At 39.9% G+C, this 24128-nt stretch overlaps 1 protein-coding gene across 3 annotated transcripts in view; it reads right to left on the bottom strand.

The window, feature by feature from the left end:
* CSRNP3 (cysteine and serine rich nuclear protein 3) overlaps positions 1 to 24128 on the bottom strand; it is a 53140-nt gene that overhangs the window by 12393 nt on the left and 16619 nt on the right. For 2 of the 3 annotated variants that reach the window (XM_088146689.1, XM_088146690.1), the window contains exons 2-5: positions 22765 to 22935; positions 14653 to 14835; positions 2396 to 2655; positions 260 to 556 (exon numbers count right to left, since the gene is read on the bottom strand). In XM_088146689.1, the coding sequence (XP_088002815.1) occupies positions 260 to 556; positions 2396 to 2655; positions 14653 to 14835; positions 22765 to 22912 (888 nt within the window). In that variant the 5' untranslated portion in view covers positions 22913 to 22935. The remainder of the gene's footprint in view (positions 1 to 259; positions 557 to 2395; positions 2656 to 14652; positions 14836 to 22764; positions 22936 to 24128) is intronic. The other variant, XM_088146691.1, reaches the window with a different exon arrangement.

Here is a 24128-nt window from a genome sequence, read left to right as displayed (position 1 = left end):
TTACTCCTCAGATCCCTCAATATTGGACATTCCTGCTGCAACTGCTGGGATTTGTGTTTCAGCAACATCTGGAGGGACAAATGACTCCCCACCACCTTATGTTTCGACCACAGCTGAAACTTCCTGTGGCTGGAAAAGTTGGGCAGCGCTTTATAGAACACTTAAATCAGTGTGAACGGGCAGGACGCCCTTCCTTTTTTGAACATAAAACACCTGGAACTATCCCTTGGTGAAGAGTACCTTAGTGAAGCCCTCTCACCTGGCATTTTATGCCTGCAAGGCAGCAAGTGCAAGTTTCCGGGTCACAGAAGATTCGACAATCACAGCCACAGTCCTCCCTTGAAAGACGGATGGCTCTCAGCTCGTGTTTTTCTTCCACATCAATCTTCTTGACTCCAGAGGCTCGCAGGAGGGCCCTTCGTTTCTTTGTTGGCAGAGGCTGTAGAAAGAAGTACTCGTCGACTTCAGTGTTGTCTAGATCTATATCATCATCAGAAATGTCATCCAGCGTCAAAGTGTTTGCTTCCTCAGATTCCACAGTGCCATTATTAGTCATCTGCAGTAAGGAACATTAAAAGATGTGTCACAGCTCCACTGAACAGAATGTTTGTACAATGGAAACAATTTACACAGCATAAGCTTTGTTACACAAGAGCGTGGAATTGATTTATGAGGACCGCATTATCTCTAAATATCTCTGCTTTGTTTCAACGGCTCTTACTATATCTGAACGAGTGAAGTCGCATTAAAGCATTTACAAACAGCTCATACCATAGACCAAGCTTTGGTAACACACAATAAATCCTCCCTTTAACAATTTTGGTTCAGCAGGCCCCAGTGCAATGAACCAAATCTGTCTGTACACTATATGCTTTTTGCTTGCGTAAAATCCTATTTGCCATATTACGCATACATAAAATGCATACGTGTAACATCCTATTCCTATTTTATACATGCATAGAAGGTATAAAGTATGCATGCATAAAATCCTATTTGGATTTAATGAATACTCACTTTAAGGGATGTACCTTCCTCCCAGTAGTCCATTAAATCAAGGGCTGAGGACAGTGTTTCTCAAACTTGGCAACTTTAAGATGTGTGGACTTCAACTCCCAGAATTCCCCAGCCAGCAATTCTGGGAATTGAAGTCCACACATTTTAAAGTTGCCAAGTTTGAGAAACACTGGTTTAGGATAACACATAATCAGCTTTATTTTTACGGTGCTCTTCACACTACTATGTCCCATCAGCTGTATTCTGGGGAATGCCACAATGTTTCCTGCTCCTTTTTGAATGTGCATGCACAAAAGGGACAGGGCTTCCATTGGGAAGCTCCATCTGCCACCTTGCTGATTTTGACCCTCCCTCGCAGACGCCACTGGAATACCCCCTAGGACTGGAAAAACGTTCAGAAAGATGCTCTGCAAAACTGCTTAGCATGATCGAAGCACCTCTTTTCTGCAGCTATGTCTTTTGCAAAGCTCACATGGCTGCTTTGAAATATATCCCTTGCTGTCTCTGCATGGGAGTGGATGCCCAGCTGTTTCTCTTTGCTGGTGGCCCAGGAGAAACTGGTTTCATGCATCCACTACCAAGGACAGTTTGGAAGCAGCCATATCAGCCCTGTAAAGGAAGCAGCTGCTTTAATACTTTAAAGATAGGTGGTTTGTGTTAATGCACTTTGCAAAACACCTGTTTCAAATGCTTTACACAGCCCTAATATTTTGCCATTTGCCCAGGACTTCCTTGTAAAAAAAAAAAGTATATATGTGTGTGTGTCAAGTAGCTTGCATGCAGCAATTAACAATACATATCCAGGTAAACAATATCAGACCTATCACTGGCAGATGTGTCCAGTAGAGAGAATCACCTCCTAGAGAATCAAAGTAAGTCCCTGTGTAAACTGAAGGGTATAAGTTTCAGCATTTTCTGCAACTGGATATCACACAGAGTATGTACAGTTGGCTGCAACAATTTTCCCAGCAGCCCATTATATGATTCAGAGAGAAAGGGGAAAAAAAAAACTTCCTGAAAATCAGCCCAAAATCTCTTGTGCCAAACAATCCACACCTAGCAGCTGGCTTAACCATATTTACATTCTGATCAAAGCTGGAACTTTGATGGGGTGGAACAAATTGCCATCGTATCTGCATAGCAGGAAGAAAGTGATCATCTTAAAGAGCCCAGGTGGAAGCCTATTAAAAATCTGATGAGTTAATGTGAGAGACAGGGTCAATGCCAGCTTGTTGGAAGCAATTAAACTGCAGCCATCTTAGAAGTAGAGATGCAACCTTGCCAAGGATATTAAGTGCCAATCCCACTGTTAACGTTTTGGGTCTGTGTGCTGGGGCGGGGTGGCTGGGGGTGGGAGATCCCTTTTCTTTTTTCTTTTTACCTTGAGTTTTAAGGAGTTCAGCTTTTCCTCCCTGAGATGTTCTCTTAACATCTCTCGATGAAGCCGCTCTTGTTCCATCGCAAACTCCCCAAGAGTGTATTGGCGTACACTGTTGTGACGAGTGGACATGCCCAAAGTGCTGCCTCCTTGGCTGGGAACACTTGTGAACCCTTGCCTCCTGGTAAAGTAGTATACCGTAACACAATTAAAATGTACATTTTTTGTCCTCTTCCTTTTCTCACTCTTCAGAATTGAGGATGCTAGAATGGAAACAAATGATAAGTTTGAATCAAGCCATGTTTATCCATGTCTTAAACCCTTAACACTGCAATCCACTAGGCTAAAATGGATGGGGGGGGAAGCGTGCAACAGGGAGAGCAGTGAGAATATCAGTTGCAGCTCTGCAACACAAACTCTGCCCCTTCTGGACTTGTGACACAAAGTTGCATGTAAGTATCTAAGAGGTGGAGCTTGTGTTGTAACATCATAACACACAAACCATGGCTTGCTCCAGATGCCTCTGGAAGTGTGTCTAAATGGTCTAGGGCAGTGTTGTCCAAACTTGGTCACTTTAAGATGAGTGGACTTCAACTCATGGCTGGCTGGGGAATTCTGGGAGTTGAAGTCCACTCATCTTAAAGTGGCCATGTTTGGACAACACTGATCTAGGGGAAATGCCAGGCAGAGAAGTTCTCTGCTTCGTTACCTTCTTTAACCACTTGTCCAAGGTTGACCTGACACACTGCAGCTATCTTACTCTGCCTCCTAAAAGCAGCATACAAGCTTAATTCAGCATGTCAAATTCATTTTTATGAGTCAAAGTATGTCAGCCTGACCTGGTAGACCACACAGGAAACACGACCAGATGAGCTAATTCTACTTTATTGTAAAGCTACATTAACAGAATCTTGCAAGTCAGAAAGTACAATTCTCCCCTGTCTCCTTTGCAGCCTGAGAATCTAGGGAGGGTCCCTTCTGAGCCTCTTGACCCTCCCACTATCCAGCTTGAGGCTACACTGTCTCTTATCTGACTGTTCCCTTGGCAGCATCTCTGGGCCCAGTCTCCCAAGGTCTTTCCCACTTTCCATTATAAAGTACAAGTAGTCCCCAATTTAAGAACAAGTTCCATTCCCAAGGTCTGTCCTTAAGTCAAATTTGTATGTAAGCTGGAACAGTATTATTGTATAATACTGTATAAGTAGTATTGTGTAATTAATGCAAACCATTGTGCATTTAACTCAAATTTTGCTAAAATAAGCTTCATTCTTAACTATGGGTTGTCTGTAAACTGGGTGTTCTTAACCCAGGGACTACCTGTATTACTGACAGTATCAGTCAATTAGCTAGTTAGGCTAGCTGATTAAAAACAGTGTGGTGAAGTAATTGCTCTGTTCTCACAACAGACTTGACCAAGTGAGTCACTAATCAAGTGAAATCTCCTTATCAGAGGCTTGGACAACACACCATCACACTAATTGGCTCAAGCATCACAATTCTGGAAATCCAGTGTGTCCACACACACACATACAACTTTCCCCAAAGCCTGCCTGGTATCTCACGATGAGCCACCTTGCAGCCAATCAGGGTTTGGGAGCTGTTTTTTGCTGACAGACCTTGGCAATGACTTCTGTAAATGAGAGACTTGTGCTTTCAGCCCCTCTTAATCTCCCACCCTTTTTCTTATAGGACTAGAGAGACAAAATGGATTAATTGACTGGACTTAGGTGTTCTCACAGTACAACTGACTGGGAGAGGGGAATAGTTTAATCCTGTGCATGACTGAGTCTGGGGGTAAATTTAATCTCTGGGAGTTAACTAAATGGTCAACTGATTCCTTCTTAGTGTTCCCTTAATATACTACACCCAGTAAAGTGTGTGTGGGAACTGGACCACAGAGATGGCCCTGCTTAACTGGGGATTCAATATCTGCTAAACTATTTAAATTATTTTTAATTTATTTTAATTCTTATGCTTATAACACCTGCAGATGCCAAGTGCCATTTTAGAAAAGGTGTTAATCTCAGTATTGGGAGAAATGGGAAAGTCTACTGCAAATGTTGTCTACTGCCATATCCATCATTTGTAGATAAAACAATTTATTTTAATCATCTGCAAATTTATTCAGATTTAATTGGCTAACAGTACCTCCTAGAAAAAATTATGCAGATATAATTGATTATCAATCCAAGCTCTTACGATTCATAAATTGCTTATTTGAATAGCAGCTGGGGCTACTTCAATTCAATTCAGTACTGTTGTTTTTGTTAGGTAGTATCATAGCAACTTTCAAGGACAACTCAAAAGGCAGACCTACTGTATGTCCAGAGGAAGTTACAGCCTGAATGTTGTCATCCAAGAGTCAGCACAAAGACTGCAGGGTAGAAAATTATGATTTAAGAAATATACAAGTAACCTTAGGTCAACAGAATTCCCTGCGCTGGGCTGGGTCTGCCTCTCAAGTTAGTTGACTCTGCTTGTAGCATAATTTTTCCTACACTGTTACCTTTAAATGAAGCAAGTAGATAGCCCACTACTTTCATAAAACTCACTGGTATCCTTGCACAGCCACATTCACCATCAGCCATCCAATTTTGGCAATACAATGAGATTCATGGTACACAGAATAAATATTCCCCCATTTGTACCACCATTTTGTCTTCCTCTCAAAAGAAAAAGAAATTCAGAATTAGATACGCCAGAGTGGTGGAATGGCCCCAGGGTTCTAAATGTGGTTGTTTACAGAAGATGCTGCTATTCCATCTATCTGGTGATAGCAAAATGCCCGAGAATGGAAAATAATGTTTTATTTTTTAAAAAAATATTGCTATTTATTGTCTCTGCTAGGAAGTGGAATCATAGAAAATGTCTTAATAAGGTTTTCATATGCTGGATGTTTCATATAAAGTTACTTTACTAAATTTACTAAGTTACTTTTCTGGTGAAGGTTTCAATGTTTCAGAAGCTTATTCAGCCCTCTCCAACGGAAGGACAGCAATGATCCCCATCATTACTGATCTCCAGGAGAGTGACCCTGTCTAGGGTAGATGTGCTCCCAACCTGGATGAGCCTGTCTACTGACCAAAAAATATCAGAAGCATAGAATCATGAGTTGGAAGGGGCCACAAGGATAATCTAGTCCTATTCTCTGCAATGTGCCCCCTCCAAAAAAACCAAACCAATTAAACCATCTTAGAGAAGTATCTGTCCAGCCTCTTCTTAAAAACCTCCAAAAATTGAGAAACCACATCTCAATGGGCATTCCTCTACTACCATACAAACTTTAACAACAGGAAACATTTCTTTGTATTTAAGGAAACTCTAGGTAGCTACAACTCATACCCATTATTTCTGGCTCTAGTTTCTGTTGCAATGGAAAATAATTCCTGAGCATCTTCCCTAGAGTAATTTTCAATGTACCTGAATGCTGACATCATGTCTCCCCCAAGTCTGCTATCCCCAATCCAATCCACCTCTGCATTCAAATAATGGTTCAGAACAGGCGCAGAATGTAAAAAAGAGCCAAATAATAATTCTCTCCCAAGAAATGTGGCGTTGTCATCACTTGGTCTTGCTTAAGCAAACAAAATAGGGAACGCCTGCAGGGTTTGGCCCCAGAATTCTTTTGTACCCCTTCACAGCAGCTGGCCAGAAGGAAGCCAGAGGAGCCCTTAAGAATGGAGCAGGCATCAGTATTCCAGTAGCTGCCCAATTGTTGCTCTGGAATGTTTTCCCGATTAGGGTCCTGGCAGGATCTGGCCCATTTCTGAAATCGATCTTTTTACTGGCTTCTTTCAGTACACCAAATTTGGTCCTGTTCAGTTTTTGGAGAGTTATCCCGATGACAGACAGATAGTGTTCCGAACCACTTTACATAAATAATTTCTGACAATTTGTTGGCTTGGAATGAATAAAAAGGGAAACATTACATAATTAAAGTGGTGGGAATGAATGTTTTATTTCAGTGGTAATTTCACCACTGTTCCCTGTAAAAGAACTGGGAGGTTACTCTCCAAGAAGCATTCACAATTTCTACTATCCAGCTGACTAATCTATCTCTGAGAGCCAGTTTGGTGCAGTGGTGAAGGCACCAAGCTAGAAATCAGGAGACGGTGAGTTCTAGTCCTGTCTTAGGCACAAAAGTCAGCTGGATGATCTTGGGCCAGTCATTCTCTCAAGCCTAGGAAGAAGTAGGCAATGGCAAACTACTTCTAAAAACCTTGCCAAGAAAACTTCAGGGACTAGTCCACGCAGACACCAGGAATCAAGATTGAGGCAAAGTCACACACACAATTCTATAACAATTTTTACTAATCAGAACAAATAAAAAGCTAGTTTCACTTCTTTAACCAATCTGACCACATCTTCATGCTAATCAAGTTGAAACTCATCTTTCAAAACGGAGCAAATAGTTCTCCTGGAATCTACTCTCAAGTTAGAATCCAAGGTGAAGTAACGAAGAAGAAGCACTTCTCTAGAAAATTAATATCAAAAAGGAGTGGTTGTCATATTCCTTTTAGGCTTTCAGTGCAGCTAAAGCTCTGAAATTTTCTACGGAAAACTAAAATACTTTCCTGAGACATCGTCCTAATGCAATATAATCTTTTCCTGCTACAGGAAAAGTAGTGAAGGAAAAAGAGCTCTCATATTACTTTTTAATCTTCCTGAAGCTAAAGCTCTGGTCTTTTGTGAACTAAAATACTTTCCCAAGCCATACAACTCTTACAATACAATCTTTTCCTACTCCAGGAAACAGATTTTTGTTTTTAATATATAGGTTTCATTTATATCTCCAAATAGCATGTTCCATTAGCTTCATAAATAATTCAGTCCAATGTCGCAGAGTTGTATTATTTTACACCTATTGTTGCAATGCTTTTGTTCTGAATTGTAACCTTGAATGTTGTTGTTACGTTTTCACCCCAACTCAGCAAGGTCAACCATGGGAAAAAAAGTGGGCTTCTGTGAATGTACAAAGTCAATCCACATTGCAATGAAACACGAGAGAATGAAATAATTTTTTTGCAGGCTCTGACTATTCTCTTGCAATATAAAGATTTTGTATGTACCAACTCATGTTGTTTGGCTTGAAGTTCTTGCAAATTACAAGACATGGTGGAAGTATGAAGAGCTCAAGCATTCACATATTGACATACAGCACATGTTGGACCACAGTAATGTCCCAATCTCAGGTGAGCAGGTGCAAAAGAGAACAGAATTCCTGCATCATTAACATTTGTGCAGAAGCAGGAAACCCAACAGGTATTGCCTGTCATGGAAGCAACTTCAGCGGTAATCTCTTTCACACAGCTATCAAAATCATGGAAGTTCTGTCCTGTTTTTCAACACTCTTTCCAAGCTTGGTCATGAAAGCACAATGTTGAAAAGAAGCACTTATCTCTTAGCAAAGTCTGACAATGGAACCCAAACCCACCATTGAGCACACTTGTCAAAATATCCCCCAAAAGGTGTGCAAGCTTTCAATTTCTCTAAAACACTACAGTAAGCTAAGTGAACAGAGGCTGCAGACATGAAGATGGAGGTTGCAGATGGAGGTCAATTAAATTAAGGTGTTTATGGTAAACATCTTGGAACAAAACAGAGATGAAGATCCTCACAAAACAGCTTTAGTTTGCTAGTGGAAGGTGCCCTTTGCAAGCGTGAAACTACAGGTTCTATCTCAGCCATTGAAAATGAGGTACCTGCGTTAACAGGATGCCCACTGACTTTCAGTGTTTTTAAACAAAAAACTTTAATTAAGAATGCCCAAAACGACATCTGCAAGATTTGTGAATATTTTTCTGAGATTGCACAAAATGCATAAATGTGATGAGAATTTGATCCTTCTTATAGGTTCAGTTTTAACTTTTGTTTGTTTATACATTCATTCATTCATTTGGGAATGTCTATGACTTAGTGCAAAATGTTGCTTGCCCCCTTAAAAAACATTGCTGATCCATGTTCTAGTTCTAAATAAAAGATCACCTGGATATGTTTTATGCATTACATGTCACTTTTGAGCTCATCTGGGTCTTCCAGCAGTCTCCATTTCTTTACATGATTAGTTTCAGCATCTGGCATTTTTAGAGGGTCTACTGGGTCCAACTGTGTTATTTATTTGTCAAATTTATATGGCCACCCATCTCACATGAAGTGACTTTGGGCAACATACAACAAAACCAGCAATTAAAACATTCTATAAAACCAATTACAAACAATGAACATAAATAAAGCAAGATTGTGGGAGGGAAGATATTACATATCATGTACCTGGCGCAGGCTCCCTATTACCAGGGGATCCCCAGGCTTGCTGAAAAAGCAAAGTTTTACGGGCTTTCCAGAAAGTCACAAGGGGTAGTTCTGAGAAAGGTGTCTATTGTGACATTTCAGGAATCAGCCAGACTTTCAGCAACTCTTGTGTAAAGAAGCTCTTTATGCATAATCTATGGCAGGTAAATTCTATCAAGCTTTCCAAAAATAGCTCATGGAATTCCAGAGTCAGGAGGAGATGCTTGAAAGTGGGTGGGTGGGTGCAGTGGGTGTTGGGGGGGAGTTTGTGAGTCTAGTTAAAAATAAACCTATGGCAGGAAGGGAAAGCCTCTATTGCCTCATTTGCACAAATCTTAGCGTGAATGACTGTCAAGTCTTTTGATCTTTTACAAGCACCTTTTTTAACTGTAAAAAGAAGTGACTCAGTTACTAAACATAAATACATTGAGGTTTGTCTGGCTGAGATCCAAAGTGTGAACATTTCCCTCCACAATTTCAGCTATTTTCCTCATGTCAAAAGCACATTATAATAAGCGTAAACCGTATGGCTCCTCAGCATGGTATCTGCAGGTTTACAACCCACAGGGCAATGCAACTCATTTACCGCCCTCACAAAAAGAGTTGAAGAAAGATAATCTTGAGACTAGGAAGACTAAAAACACAGAACACAGCATTTACTTAAAATGCTATTGCTTGGGCAGATGATAATGCTATCGGTCTATTTTCCTGTTTTGCATGTACTTGGCACTATTCAGAAATATTATAATCAAAAGATTTAATAAGGTTCTCCATCCTTCATTCCATTCCATGTATTTCTTCCGCTGTATTTAGTTTGTTATTTAGGTTTATTTAAAATAATTTAGGCCATTTTACAAAGCGCAAAATCCATAGAATGTAATTCACAGTTCTAAAACAAACAGTTCTAAAACAGTTCTAAAACAGTACAAGTGAATAAAAAATTAATAAAAGTAGTAAAAAGAACAAAACTGACATTTCATTCAGTTCAAGTCAGAAAACGCTGCATCCCATAAAACACAACTCAAACCATGGTCATGGGAAAAGGAGTGAATTTCGAGAGCTTTCCCCTGGTTTCATAGTGATAGACCTTGACAACTTCCATACAGAAAGTGTTCCCAGAGATGCTGGGCTACTTGAAAAGAAGGCCTTCTTTACTCCACCCATCAACTTGTCTGCTCTAAAAGGCAAGCAAGCAAGAAGTACATCCATTAAAGATCTTAAGGGGTAGGCAGGTTGAACCTGATCCTTCACATAACTTAGCTCAAAGATGTTTAAGGTTTTAAAGATTAAAAGTAATGTTTTAAATTTAGTTGCAAATGTTCTGACAAACAGCACAGCTGGCACAATATAGGTGTCACAGCCACTTTAATGAGATGGAACTTTCCAGTGGGAATCTCATCTTTCCAAAAGGGCCTTCATGATAAACAATCCAAGGAAAAAAACCTGGATAAAAGATTACTATCAACTTTAAACTCATAGAGTAAAAAATCAAATCCAACAGTAGTATACATCTACCAAAACCAGACTTTGACTTAAATCTCACTCCAAATATGGTTTTGCTCTTTGTAACATAAAAGGAATACCTTAATACTGAGTTAGACAGCTGTGATTGATGGGAACTCTTTAACAGCTCAGGAAGAGGACAACCCCCCCCACTCATCACCACTAACTCAAAATCACAAGGAGCTGAATGTATGTTTTTATATGTGCATAGCAAGGACAACATTATTGGACTGTCTCTGAAGTGGTTCAAAGACAGCAGACCTTTTATACTGATATCTGCAAACCCAAATTTGAATGGAATTTAAATAGTCTTAACAACAGCACTAACCTATTGAGAAGATATGTTCCAACTCCTCAACTCAGTTTCCTGAAAGAGACTCTCGGATGCTGGGATAGGAGATCTGTGACACTGTTTAGTCAAGCCTTGGTACACTCCAGAAGTGTTGGAACTACAAAGGGCCCTTCATCATTACTTCTTGTGCGGAGGTTCTGGAACAGGAAGCCAGTTCTGGAACAGAAAGCTTTGCTTTCTGTCACACATGCCCTTATCACCTCGTGGATAGACTATTGCAATTCACTCTACATGGGCCAGCCCTTGAAGGCCTTTTGGACCCATCAGCTGGTTTAGCACACTGCTGCCTGAGTAATTATGTGAGTACCTACAACCACCTATGCACACCACTACTGCGGATGCTGCATTGTCTACCAGTCAGCTTCCAATGCAGTTCAAGGTGCTGGTTATCATGTTTAAAGCCTCATATGGCTTAGGACTTAGGTATCTCTAAGGCTCCTTTCTTGAATCTATCTATCCAGAGAGATCTAGTAGGGAGGTCTTGCCAAGAGCCCCAAATCTGAAGGAATATCATCTACAGGGAACTTGTGGTTGAGTGTTCTCAATTATGACCTCCCGCTTCAACTAACACCTAGATATTTGGAATGCTCCCTGCTGTATTTTCAAAATGCTGTAAAAACATGGTTCTCTGGAGAGGCATTTGGGAACACTTGGAAATTCTATGCCTGAATAGTGACCCATCTGTTGTTGTTGTTGTTGTTGTTGATGATGTTATTAATTGTTTATACTTTAATTTATACAGCTTTGTAGTTTGTAAGCCACTCAGGATCTTTAGTAATGGAATGGCATGTAAGGCAAAATGGTAAACAGGCACACAAATAAATAATGAATTCCCAGTATTCCCAGTCAACAGATTAGCAAAGAATTTTTGAAGTCATAATCCCAACCTATCTGCAGGAGAGCAAGAGCAGAGCAGAGCAGATGAGATTAAGGAAAAAAGCGCACTGAACAGACAAAAGTTTTTGTTGCCATCTAGATCCTCTCAATTTCTGTAGCCCAGATAAGGTAGCCTTAATTAAATGGAAAATATATTCCTGATGATTCTAGTTGTTTCACAACTGAAGCTGTCTATTTATATATGCTTCCAAGATGCCCAAGTATTAACATTTTATTCAGAAATTGTACTGGCTTCATAGAGGCTTCTTTTCAAGCTTAATCCTAACTGGATTGATTTTAATTCCATAGGCATTATTTCCTCCACAGTGAGCTTTATAACCTGTATCTCAATCAATCTCATACTCCCCTACCATACATGTGTTAACTGAATGTTACAGAGAAGGTGGTTTTTTAAGATTGAGCACATTTTGGATTCAGTTAACATGCAAGATTCATAAACAATCTCCAATTTAAATAAAATTCATATTGTATAGGTCTTATGTAAATAAACACCGTACGCAATGCAAATCAAGGAGAAGCAAGTAGAGGCTGTCCAACTCTCTGAATGGCATCTAATATCACTGATTACGGAACTCTGGTGGATTGTCTATCCAGACAGGGGACAAAGGACCATTTTTTACAATGGTGACATTCTTACTTAGCTGACAGATTCCAGTTGATGGTGCAGGGGAATGTATTAAAACAACATGGTATTTGTCCTTTATCCTGCTAAATATCTGCATGAAATTATTCACTGCCATTCAGAATGCTGAAATACAGCGGCATCAGAATTCTGATGACAACCAGATTTTTTTTTCCTCTGTGACAGGCGAATGGACAGCCTTAAAATCAAATAAAGAAAGAAAGAAATCCTGAACTGATGCCTGGAATCACTAATAGACTAGAGGCTAACACAATGAAATTTCATTCAGAGAAAGGACATTTTTTATTAGTTGGCAATTCAGTGTAAGGGAACATCTAGACAAGACTTAGTTTCCTCTTGAAGAAACATGGTAGATTGTGCATGCCATTACATTAAATTCTTATTTTAGATGCTCAAATGGTAACCATGGCAGCAAATGCATTTCATCTGTTTAGGCTGGTGAAGCAGCTACTTTTGGACATAAACAATTTGCTGTAGTAATTCATGGTCATATAAAATCCAGATTAAATTAGAGGACAGTAACTTGTAACTTGTAGCAATGGGTTACATTTTAATTAGTTGGGTCTCCGAGGGTCACAGGAGATGTAGTTGGTGATGTTATGATATCAAAGAATGGGTAGAGCCTCTTTTTTGCGGGAGGGGGGGTTGTCAGATTTGGAAGGATAATTTAAGGACTGAAATCAGTGAAATACAGAGGTTAAGATACTAATTTTGCCTCCTAATTGCCCCATTTTGGCATTCAGAGGTCTTTAAGAGGTGAAATGAGAAATGAGAAAATCTCAGCAAGGGGGCAAAGATGCAGGTGCAGAAGCACTACAGGTATGTACACAAGATGCTGTGGCTCCCAGCCAGTTCCTTGAAACATCTAGACTGGAACCCAGAAGAAAAATGATCTTGCACTTTTTTTCCATAGCATAATCATGAAAAACGATTGCCTCCCCACTCAGCAGCAACTGTAGGAAATCATGATGATGTCCAAATGATGACATCTTTGCACAAATGACTTGATTGTGTAATGTGCACCATAACATCTGATGTAAGCACAGAAACTGCATCAAACGTATCATGACATTATGATGCACATATCATTACTGATTCTTCCCTGTCCCCTCTGGATACCCATGTATGTATGCAGAGATATGTAAGAACCTTGGACAGACTGAAGCTTTTATCAGACATGTCTACATAACTACACCTTGATGTGAAAAAGATCCCTGGGCTCATCAGTTTATATACTATTCTTTTCAGAGAGGAGGCATTTTCACCCACTTGGGTCCTTTATGACATCATGTTGGATGAGCAAAGGTACAAAAGCTAGAGAAACAGTGCAATCTGATATATGTTTAGTCAGAAGTTAGTCTCATTGAGTTTAGTGGAACTTACTTTCAGATCTCTCTCTCTCTCTCTTTAGGATTTCAGTTTAAAGGAAAGAAAGGAAAGCTTTTCTTCAAAATGTAATGATACCAAATTGATGAGATGCGTATGGTGACATCATCACACACATGCTGCAGTTAAATACTTGCGTCCTAACATCTGGCCCAAGTATATAAGTCGTGGCATTTGTATACTGACACATCACATACATTTTGTTATTTGCCCCAGTTCTCCTCCACTACAGATAGTCATGACAGCTAGTGGTCAGCTGTCTTCCTGATTTCTCATATTTCAATTCAATACCAATGGAAAATATTCTCTGGAAATTCCTCCCATGGTTTTGTTTTCCAGAACTGAAAATGTGGACAGCCAGGGAGGCTTCAGAGTGACAAAATGGTAAGATGCCAGCAGTAGCACGTCCACCATCTCCAACAGTTAATATTGAAAATATCACCAAGAGAAATTGAAAGAAACTCTCAATCACACTGAGGGCAAGCTAGAAAAATAAAATGTGCCTTTTACTGGGGAAGAAAACTGAGAAACTGTAAAGCAGTTTTTGATACAACATTAATCTAGACAAAGCATTCCATTTATTTCATGTGAATTACAACACTTATGGTCCAACTTATCTAGAGGGGATCAGACTGAAAAAATGTGCTGTGTCACATAAAGAATGTCCATTAATAGCTATTTCTGCCCTCCACAAATCCAAGTGAATTATTCTAGATATGGTCCTGATATTTGAAAGATTCAGAGAAGCAGCCACAGCTAGCTACCAGCGAGCAGAAGTGGCTTTCTTTTTTACTTGTCTTTTTAAGCTGCAATTCTATGCCCACCTATCTTGGAGTTATCCTTATCTGACACACTTTTCCATATTTATTTATTCACTTGTTAGACAGATAAATCTAGGAGCTCCAGCGTACATACTTACCATCCCCTCCTTCAGTTTTACCCACAACAACCCTAAGTTATAGACTGCACTAAAAGTGAGTGATTGATTGAAAGTGAATTTCCAAGGCTGAGAGTGGACTTGAACCTGGAGGTCCTCATCCTGGTCCAATGACCTAACCACTACACATTTTAATAGGTCTCATATTTATATATCGCTTAACGTACATAATTAACTTGCTGAGGCAATGGATAAATAAATAAATAGGCTGTCTGTCTGAAGTGTGGTTTGAACCATATTCTCTTCTTTCTTACAAGCAACTCTTCTTCTTCTTGGCAGATGGATGAGGTCAGAAGTCACAAATCCATTTGTAGGCCTTATGACCAAAGGATTCCCCTTTGCTACTTCTGTTAGGGAGGCAGCGGCTTGCTGTGTTTGTTTAAAGACTTTGATGCCTTGGCTATCCACGTCTGATACTGTCATTGCTTGGGGGGGTCCTGTGAAATAAAAGGGATGGAGTCAGGATTTCGCCTGTTGCTTTTGCAGGCTGTATTTTGCTCTTCTAGCTTAAGATGCAGCCTGCTATGCAATGCACTTGCCAGAAATTCTCGCGTCGTTTTAGTCCCTGAGGTCTGTACATACAGGTAGTCCTCGCTTACCAACTGCTTCATGCAGCAACTGTCTGAAGTTACAACAGTGCTAAAAAAAACCTTTGCAACCAATCCTCGCATTTATGGCTGTCACAGCATCCTGCAATTACGTGATCATCACCGCAACCAGCTTGTAACAAGCAGAGTTAATACATAAGGGGTCACATAAGGCGTTTACATAAGGTAAAATTGTAAGTCATCGTCACATGATTTCTTGCTTAGTGACTGCTTTGCTTAACGACTGAAGGGGAAGTGAGATTGTAAGCCCGTCAGGGTCATGTGATTTTCCACTTAGCAACTGTGGCACTTAGCAACCAAGTTGCCAGTCCCAATTGGGGTCACTAAGGGAGGACTACCTTTACTCCCCAGGAGAGAATGTCTCTCTTCACTCTCTGGATTAATAACCAGATGAGATTCCTTCTGAGACTGCCATTGCCTGCTTTTGCACTAGGGGCCAACTCTTAGGGCCAAAACCTTTTTCTTACCACTGATAGGCCAAAGTGCATGACAGGAAGGCTGATTTGTTTACTTCTTTGCTGTGCATCTGAATCCCAAGAATGTTGCTATATTTGGGCCTTCTCAGTGGCAGCACCTGCCCTGTGGAATAGCAACCCCCCCCCAAAATTTGGATGGCCCCAGTCCTATTAGCCTTTTGCAAGGCATTCAAGACCTGGCTGTTTCCCCAGGCTGTTCTGTCAGGTGGGTAGATGAGCACTGTTATTGTTCATGGTAAGTGGGGTCATTGTTTGTTGGGTTTGTGTGTTTTAATCCTGTAAGCCACCCAGAGTCACCTGGGTTCAATGGGCAGCTATATAAACCATATCAATCAATCAATGCAAATTGTATACGCGAGACTTGTATGTAGGAAACCTGGATGTGCATATATATGATCTATGAAGAAGAAAGAGAAATTGGTCTGTTTGAAAATGAAAATATTTGATGAATATGATGATACCAGCATTATTATCTTAGAGTGATTAATATTATTAAACAAATTATTATAGATACAGTTAATATGTAGTATTCTTAATGTTTTGTAAACTCCAGGGTCTTGTTTTTAAAGAGACTTCATGGTTCTTGGAATAAATGTAGTCCCTGCCCTCAAACGCTTCTCTTCTGAACTCTATGCAGCTTTATCTGAGGATATGTGTGGACTACAAAGAACTTTATTGGTTCATTTCTGAAAACGATGAAGAGTTTGGAATACAGGGACGATTTCCAGTTGGAAAATGTCTCTTTTTCTTTCTGGTTAATTAACAGCTAGATCTGATTAGAGTTAGGAACTAACTTAGTAACCCCACTACAATGGTCTCTTAATGAGATGCCTGTGGCATGAGGAAGGGGAAGAACATTGTACAATGTCTGTTTTTAAAATATGTTTGCGTGCATGTGTTGTGTGAGAGAGAAAGACAGGCAGAGAAATGCCTACTTGTATATGAGTCAGAATGTTTAGGTTCAATGCATATAACTGTAAAATACAAAACAGACTTTTCAGCCAATCAAATTAATCACTTTAAAGTTGGCCTTCCTGCTGTTGGAGGACAACTTCTTACAGCTATAAATTATCACTGTTGTAATAAGAGAGCTCCTGTCCCAAGGAGGTAAATTGGCAAGATATCTTTCCATCAAGCAGCTGTCAATATACACCAGGAACTGCACCATTTATAACAGCATTACATTTTCCATTTTCTAATATTAAGAAAGTGTAATTTGATTCATGCCACTCATTTATTTAAAGCAACCAACAGAAACCAATGCTTAGTTTCATGAGATAACCTGAAAATACTGCACACAAGGTACTATCAGCACTGTCCTTCGTATTGATCTGAATATACTGGAAAGTCACCAAGCATCTCTCATGCAGCTTTCCTCTATTTATTGTCCTCCAGAGCTGCTGAGGCCACAGCTCCCAGAATCCTTAGACAACATGTTGTAAATCATCAGAAGTCTTTCAATTCTGACAGCATATAAATGAAATTAATTAAATAAATAAACATAGCCAAAGGACAGCTGTCTAGGAACTCTAGGAGTTACAGTCACAACGTATCTGATGGTACCAGGTAGGAAAGGTTGATCCAATAATGTTTTAGCTTCATTCCATTCACAACCACATTAGTACGGCGCTTAAAACTGAATCTTCAAGCTTGCGTGCATATTGTAACAACATAACACAACTTGGAAATACATTTCTGTTCATTTCTTAGATGTTTAGAAGTACATTTTTATTTTTCATTTCTTAGATGCTTCGAAACACATTTCTGTTCTTCATTTTTGTTATCTAACTATTCATTTCTGGCTTTTCCCATACAATTCAGCACAAACTATATTTTAAAAACCCCAATGGAACCTTATGTAGCAACATACTTGGCAAATAGTGGTATCTACTGTAGATACCATTGGGGTTTTTAACATATAGTTGAGGATTCTTCTGCAATTCAACTCAACTCAGCTGCAGCACCAATTCAACTGACATTGTCATAATCCATAGCTGAACATAGGCAATGTGCTTATAAATGCTATTCCTCCTTGTATAATTCCTCCCATGTGTGTTGTGTTCATTTTCGTCCTCCTTACTTCCCAGGGGTTTTGCCAATACATTTTACTTTATGGTTTCTTACCACAAATATATCCCATTGATCCCTACCTTCACATGGATGGTTATCCTCTTGCCACTCCTTTTCACCCCCAATCAAAAGAACAGAAGAAATTATCATATAACCATTGGTCCTTCTTGTTCAATACTGCCTAGGCAAGAGGTAGTCACACTGTATCTCAAACCTAGCTATCTTACTCAACATAGTACATGGCCAAGGACAATGGAATGTAAATTATAATGATATCTGGAAGACCAAAGAGACTCTACCCTACTGGTGGTACTTCTCCAGGATTTCAGAGAATAAGATAAAGTTGCATGCAAAACAGGTGCTCTAGCATTGTCCTCCCTCTTTTTTTCTCTTCTATATTCATACACTAGAATATTTCTTCATTTTCTTTTCCTGTCAAGAAGCCATCAGAATTGATATTCATTCTTCCACACTTTCACACTTAAATGTATCTGGTTCAATCAATCCTTAATTATTTGATTACCCTCATAAGCAGAAACCCGTAAACATGATTTGCAGACATGAGAGCACATGAGTAGGATTCAAATGACTGGACTAAATTGGTATTCTTAGATTTTGCAGAGCCAGGTTCATTTGTACAAACTTCGTGCTTATTATTTGATTATTCACAATTTATAATGCAAAGAATGTAGAACAACAGACTGCTCTCCCTCACCCATCCCATTAAACTGTTATAATATAGCTTTGGATTATTAAAGCTATTATTTAAGTCATCTGAAGAAAATACAGTATTAAATAAGCAAATTTAATACTTTTACTGTCCCATAAACTAATGTAGATAAATTATTGTTAGGCTGTACAACCACTTGCTGCACCTGGGTCCAAGATCTTCTACTAATACTATTTAATTATTTGAAATTCTATGAATTCTTCTCCTGTTTTTCTGTACAGAATATTCACAGCAGCCAGTGAGACAGAACAATCTAAAATACAAATGATTTAAACTGATAATGCCCATCAGATTAAAGTTACATAAGACATTAAAAAGAGCACCCCACAAAATTCTTTGCAGATCATGCTTTCTATGGATCAGACAAATGAATGACAAATGAAACAGCTGAACAACCATCTGAAAGGCAAGCAATGACAAAATTTGACAGAAACCTCCTTGGAGGCTGTTTCATGCACTAGACCCTGCTTCCCCAGCATGACACCTGTGGGCGTCATTATGCCTGCCATCACCTTCCTGACTAAGTTAATTTTTAATAAATTGGAAGTAAACATGTTGCAAATGAAAGCAACAGCCCAATCATAAATTGTATTTTCAACAATATCTCCTGAAGCCATACAGATCCTAGAAGCATTCTTAGTAAATAAAATGGTGGATGGCTGGAGGCCAGTGTTTTATTTGAAAATGTGCCCACTTGTCCAGAAAAAAGGAAAAGATAAGCTGAAGTCATGGGAACATATTGGGATGCTAGATGAACTGTCCCCTTCATGGATCACTGCCTTGTCGTGGCGAAGGGGCTTGCGTAACTCAGTGAAGCCATGAGCTATACCGTGCAGGGCCACCCAAGACGGACAGGTCATGACAGAGAGTTCTGACAAAATGTGGTCCACTGGAGAAGGAAATGGCAACCCACTCCAGTATCCTTGCCAAGAAAACCCCATGGACAATGTTAAAAGGCTAAAAGATATGATGCCGGAAGATGAGCCCCTCAGGTCGGAAGGTGTCCAGTATGCTACTGGGGAAGAGCGGAGGGCAATTCCAAGTAGCTCCAGAAAGAGTGAAGTGGCTGGGCCAAAGCCGAAAGGACGTTCAGCTGTGGATGTATCTGGAAGCGAAAAGAAGGTCCGATGCTGTAAAGAACAATATTGTATAGGTACCTGGAATGTAAGATCTATGAACCAAGGCAAGCTGGATGTGGTCAAACATGAGATGACAAGATTGAACATCGACATCTTGGGAATCAGCGAACTGAAATGGACGGGAATGGGTGAATTTAATTCGGGTGACCATTATATCTACTACTGTGGGCAAGAAACCCTTAGAAGAAATGGAGTTGCACTCATAGTCAATAAGAGAGTGGGAAAGGCAGTAATGGGGTACAACCTCAAAAACGACAGAATGATCTCAGTGCGTATCCAAGGCAAACCATTCAATATCACAGTCATCCAAGTCTATGCCCCAACCACTGATGCTGAAGAAGCTGAAGTTGACCGCTTCTATGAAGACCTACAACACCTTCTAGAACTAGCACCAAAAAAGATGTCCTTTTCATCATAGGGGATTGGAATGCTAAAGTAGGAAGTCAAGGAGTAATCGGAATAACAGACAAGTTTGGCCTTGGAGTACAAAATGAAGCAGGGCAAAGGCTAATAGAGTTCTGTCAAGAGAACAAGCTAGTCATAGCAAACACTCTTTTCCAACAACACAAGAGACGACTCTACACATGGACATCACCAGATGGTCAATACCGAAACCAGATTGATTATATACTTTGCAGCCAAAGATGGAGAAGCTCTATACAGACAGCAAAAACAAGACCAGGAGCTGACTGTGGCTCAGATCATGAGCTTCTTACTGCAAAATTTAGGCTTAAATTGAAGAATGTAGGGAAAACCACTAGACCACTCAGGTATGACTTAGATCATATTCCTTGTGAGTACACAGTGAAGGTGATGAATAGATTTAGAGGATTAGATTTGGTAGACAGAGTGCCTGAAGCACTATGGACGGAGGTCCGTAACATTGTACAGAAGGCAGCAACTAAGACCATCCCAAAGAAAAAGAAATGCAAGAAAGCAAAATGGCTGTCTGATGAGGCTTTACAAATAGCTGTGGAAAGAAGGAATGTGAAAAGCAAGGGTGAAAGGGAAAGATATAAGCAACTGAATGCAGATTTCCAGAGAATAGCAAGGAGAGATAAGAAGGCCTTCTTAAATGAACAATGCAAAGAAATCGAGAAAAACAATAGAATGGGGAAGACTAGAGATCTCTACAAGAAAATTGGAGATATGAAGGGAACATTTAGTGCAAAGATGGGCATGATAAAGGACAAAAAAAGGCAGGGACCTAACAGAAGCAGAAGAGATTAAGAAGAGGTGGCAAGAATACACAGAAGAACTATATAAGAAAGATCTTAATGTCCCTGATGTCCACGCTGGTGTGATCACTGACCTTGAGCCAGACTTCCTAGAGAGTTAAGTCAAGTGGGCCTTAGGAAGCATTGCTAACAACAAAGCTAGTGGAGATGACAGTATTCCAGCTGAGTTATTTAAAATACTAAAAGATGATGCTGTTAAAGTGCTGCACTCAATATGCCAGCAAGTTTGGAAAACGCAACAGTGGCCACGGGATTGGAAAAGGTCAGTTTATGTTCCAATTCCAAAGAAGGGCAATGCTAAAGAATGCTCAAACTATCGCACAATTGCACTCATTTCACATGCTAGCAAGGTTATGCTCAAAATCCTACAAGCTAGGCTTCAGCAATACATGAACCGAGAACTACCGGATGTACAAGCTGGGTTTTGAAGAGGCAGAGGAACTAGAGATCAAATCGCCAACATTCGCTGGATCATGGAGAAAGCACGAGAGTTCCAGAAAAATATCTACTTCTGCTTCATTGACTATGCAAAAGCCTTTGATTGTGTGGATCACAACAAACTGTGGCAAATTCTTAAAGAGATGGGAGTACCAGACCACCTTACCTGTCTCCTGAGAAATCTGTATGCGGGCCAAGAAGCAACAGTTAGAACCGGTCATGGAACAACCGATTGGTTCAAAATAGGGAAAGGTGTACGACAAGGCTGTATACTGTCACCCTGCTTATTTAACCTATATGCAGAGTACATCATGAGAAATGCCAGGCTGGAAGAATCACAAGCCGGAATTAAGATTGCAGGGAGAATCATCAACAACCTCAGATATGCAGACGATACCACCCTAATGGCAGAAAGTGAAGAACTAAAGAGCCTCTTGATGAGGGTGAAAGAGGAGAGTGCAAAAGCTGGCTTGAAACTCAACATTAAAAGAACTAAGATCATGGCATCTGGAACCATCAATTCCTGGCAAATAGAAGGGGTAGAAATGGAAGCAGTAACAGACTTCATTTATTTGGGCTCCAAGGTCACCACAGACGGAGACTGCAGCCATGAAATTAAAAGACGCTTGCTCCTTGGGAGGAAAGCTATGGCAAGCCTAGATAGCATATTAAAAAGCAGAGACGTCACCTTGCCGACAAAGATCCACTGTAGTCAAAGCTATGGTTTTTCCGGTAGTAATGTATGGCTGTGAGAGCTGGACCATAAAGAAGGCTGAGCGCCGAAGAATTGATGCCTTTGAACTGTGGTGCTGGAGAAGACTCTTGAGAGTCCCCTGGGCTGCTAGGAGGTCAAACCAGTCAATCTTAAAGGAAATCAACCCTGATTGCTCATTGGAAGGATCGATAATGAAGCTCAAGCTCAGATACTTTGGTCACCTAATGCGATCTCTTTGGAGAAGACCCTGATGCTGGGAAAGATTGAAGGCAAAAGAAGAAGAGGACGGCAGAGGATGAGATGGTTAGATAGCATCACTGAAGCAATGAGCATGAAACTGAGCAAACTCAGGGAGGCAGTGAAGGACAGGAAGGCCTGGCGCAATATGGTTCATGGGGTCACAAAGAGTCGGACACGACTTAACAACTAAACAACAAACAACAACAAGATGAACTGTGTGGAACACTTAGCAATTTGCCTTCTGGGAATGAGTGTTTTTAGACTGGCTACATCCAGCATGGCAAATATTTTTTTAAAAGAGTGCCCATAACATCCTCTGAAAATTCCAAAGGTGCTCATCAGCCTAAACATTATAAAACAGCCTTGTTGCTCATGTCTGCCTGACACACATTTGATAGATATCAGATAGAGATCCTACCTCCTTGATGATCTGACATGTTCACTTCTTCACGTGTAAGGCTCTGATTCTTGTAGTCTAAAAACTCCAATCTAAGCCCAGTTCATACATTGAGTTCCAAATAAGCTGCTGTATATGATGGAAAATACACAGAGGACACCTCCCAATTGCCCCCAGATGTGAGGTGCCAGCCCTGGTACTCAATCTATTTCCACTGAATGGAAAATTTGGTGAACAAGGAGGAAATGCACCTGGCCCTGACCTTCATTGTCTGTAATGATGAAGTGCCCCTTGCAATGTAACTGTAGTACTTACGGGTAAAATGATTTGAAGTGGAAGGGTTGACGCTATCACCACTCTCAGCACTTTCACTGCTAGAGATGTCATCATCCGATTCCCGCACAGAAGAACAGGGTGAGGAGCCATCAACTTCTTCAAACTTCCTCTTTAAAATTCCACTCATAGCTGCACTAGTGTCACATGTACCTGCAATGGGAACAGGTGCAATGAAGCAAAGGAATATCTGACTGCAGACTAAGCAATCAAAGCCTTCAGATCCATCCTCAATGAATTAAGTTATGACAAATAAAGAGGATGTCAAAAGCATTAATATGTGGACCAAGGAAGCTTACTGTGCTTCCCCTCCACAACCCTTTTTTTTTAATTAAAAAAAGGTTCAAGCACTAATATTTGGACCAAAGAAACTTACTATGATTTCCCCCCCTTTTTTTAAAAAAAAACTTAAACTCTGAGAGCTGAAACAAGTGCTGTAAAAGGTACGTTTTCAATAGAAAGACTGTATATCTAAATTAAAACACCCAGTACCATTCATAATGTCATTCACTAAGGTTAGCTTCATGCAAAACTAATCCTTGAATCAATGTGGATGTGTGTGTGTGTGTGTGTGTGTGTGTGTGTGTATCCCAGTTCTAAATATTTTAAATTGGAAATGCTTTGGTTTAAGTTCAAATCATTTTTTCATGTTCAAAACAGGCTGTGTTGACTATTTGGAAGAGTTCAAAGGTTCTAGAATGAAATACTTCTGGAATTATCAGGACATCCTATTGAAATGTGGAAGAGAAAGAGCTGTGTTTGACTCTCTTCTTGTACTCTATTTTTTGCATAAAAGAAAAAACCTTCCATCACAATGGGAGACAACCAATTTAATTTCAGTTAATGGTTAATCTAAATTTTCCCTTTTTTCCACAAGTGTTGTAAAATATTCAGAGAGTCTCCATATTGGAAAGAATGAGTCTTAGGAACTGAAACACAACCAGGGAGTATCACTGATGTCAGATTTCTCACTCTAAGTTCAGAGCTCTCTTTCAGACCTCCAAGGAGCCTCACAGATACTGACTCAGATCCATGCAATTGTTTCTTTCATTTGGTTAAAATATTGTATTAAAAAAATCAAAGCTTTATTATGGATATGATTTTTAAAAATATTTTAACTTAAGATCTTGAGAACTCTTTAGCATACATTCCTAGTATTTTCAGTGAACTCTCTAAAAGAAATTAAAGACACTTAGTTAAGCATCTCTTTTGGCTTTGTTTAATTGTCTTTATTTTTTTGCAGAGACTCGTATTATTAGAAAGGGCAGGCAATTCTACTGATTCTTCCTTCCCACTCCTTCTGCATTGTATCCATGGCCTCCCCTCCTGTTTTTCTCTCTGTAGAA

Source organism: Python bivittatus, unplaced genomic scaffold, assembly GCF_059951505.1.
Source record: "Python bivittatus isolate LINGU-HERP-01145 unplaced genomic scaffold, Pbiv_v1 ctg000480_np1212, whole genome shotgun sequence".
Lineage (NCBI taxonomy): Eukaryota > Metazoa > Chordata > Lepidosauria > Squamata > Pythonidae > Python > Python bivittatus.
The sequence above is the reverse complement of the archived record's forward strand: the minus strand, read 5'-3'. Positions and strand labels throughout refer to the sequence as shown.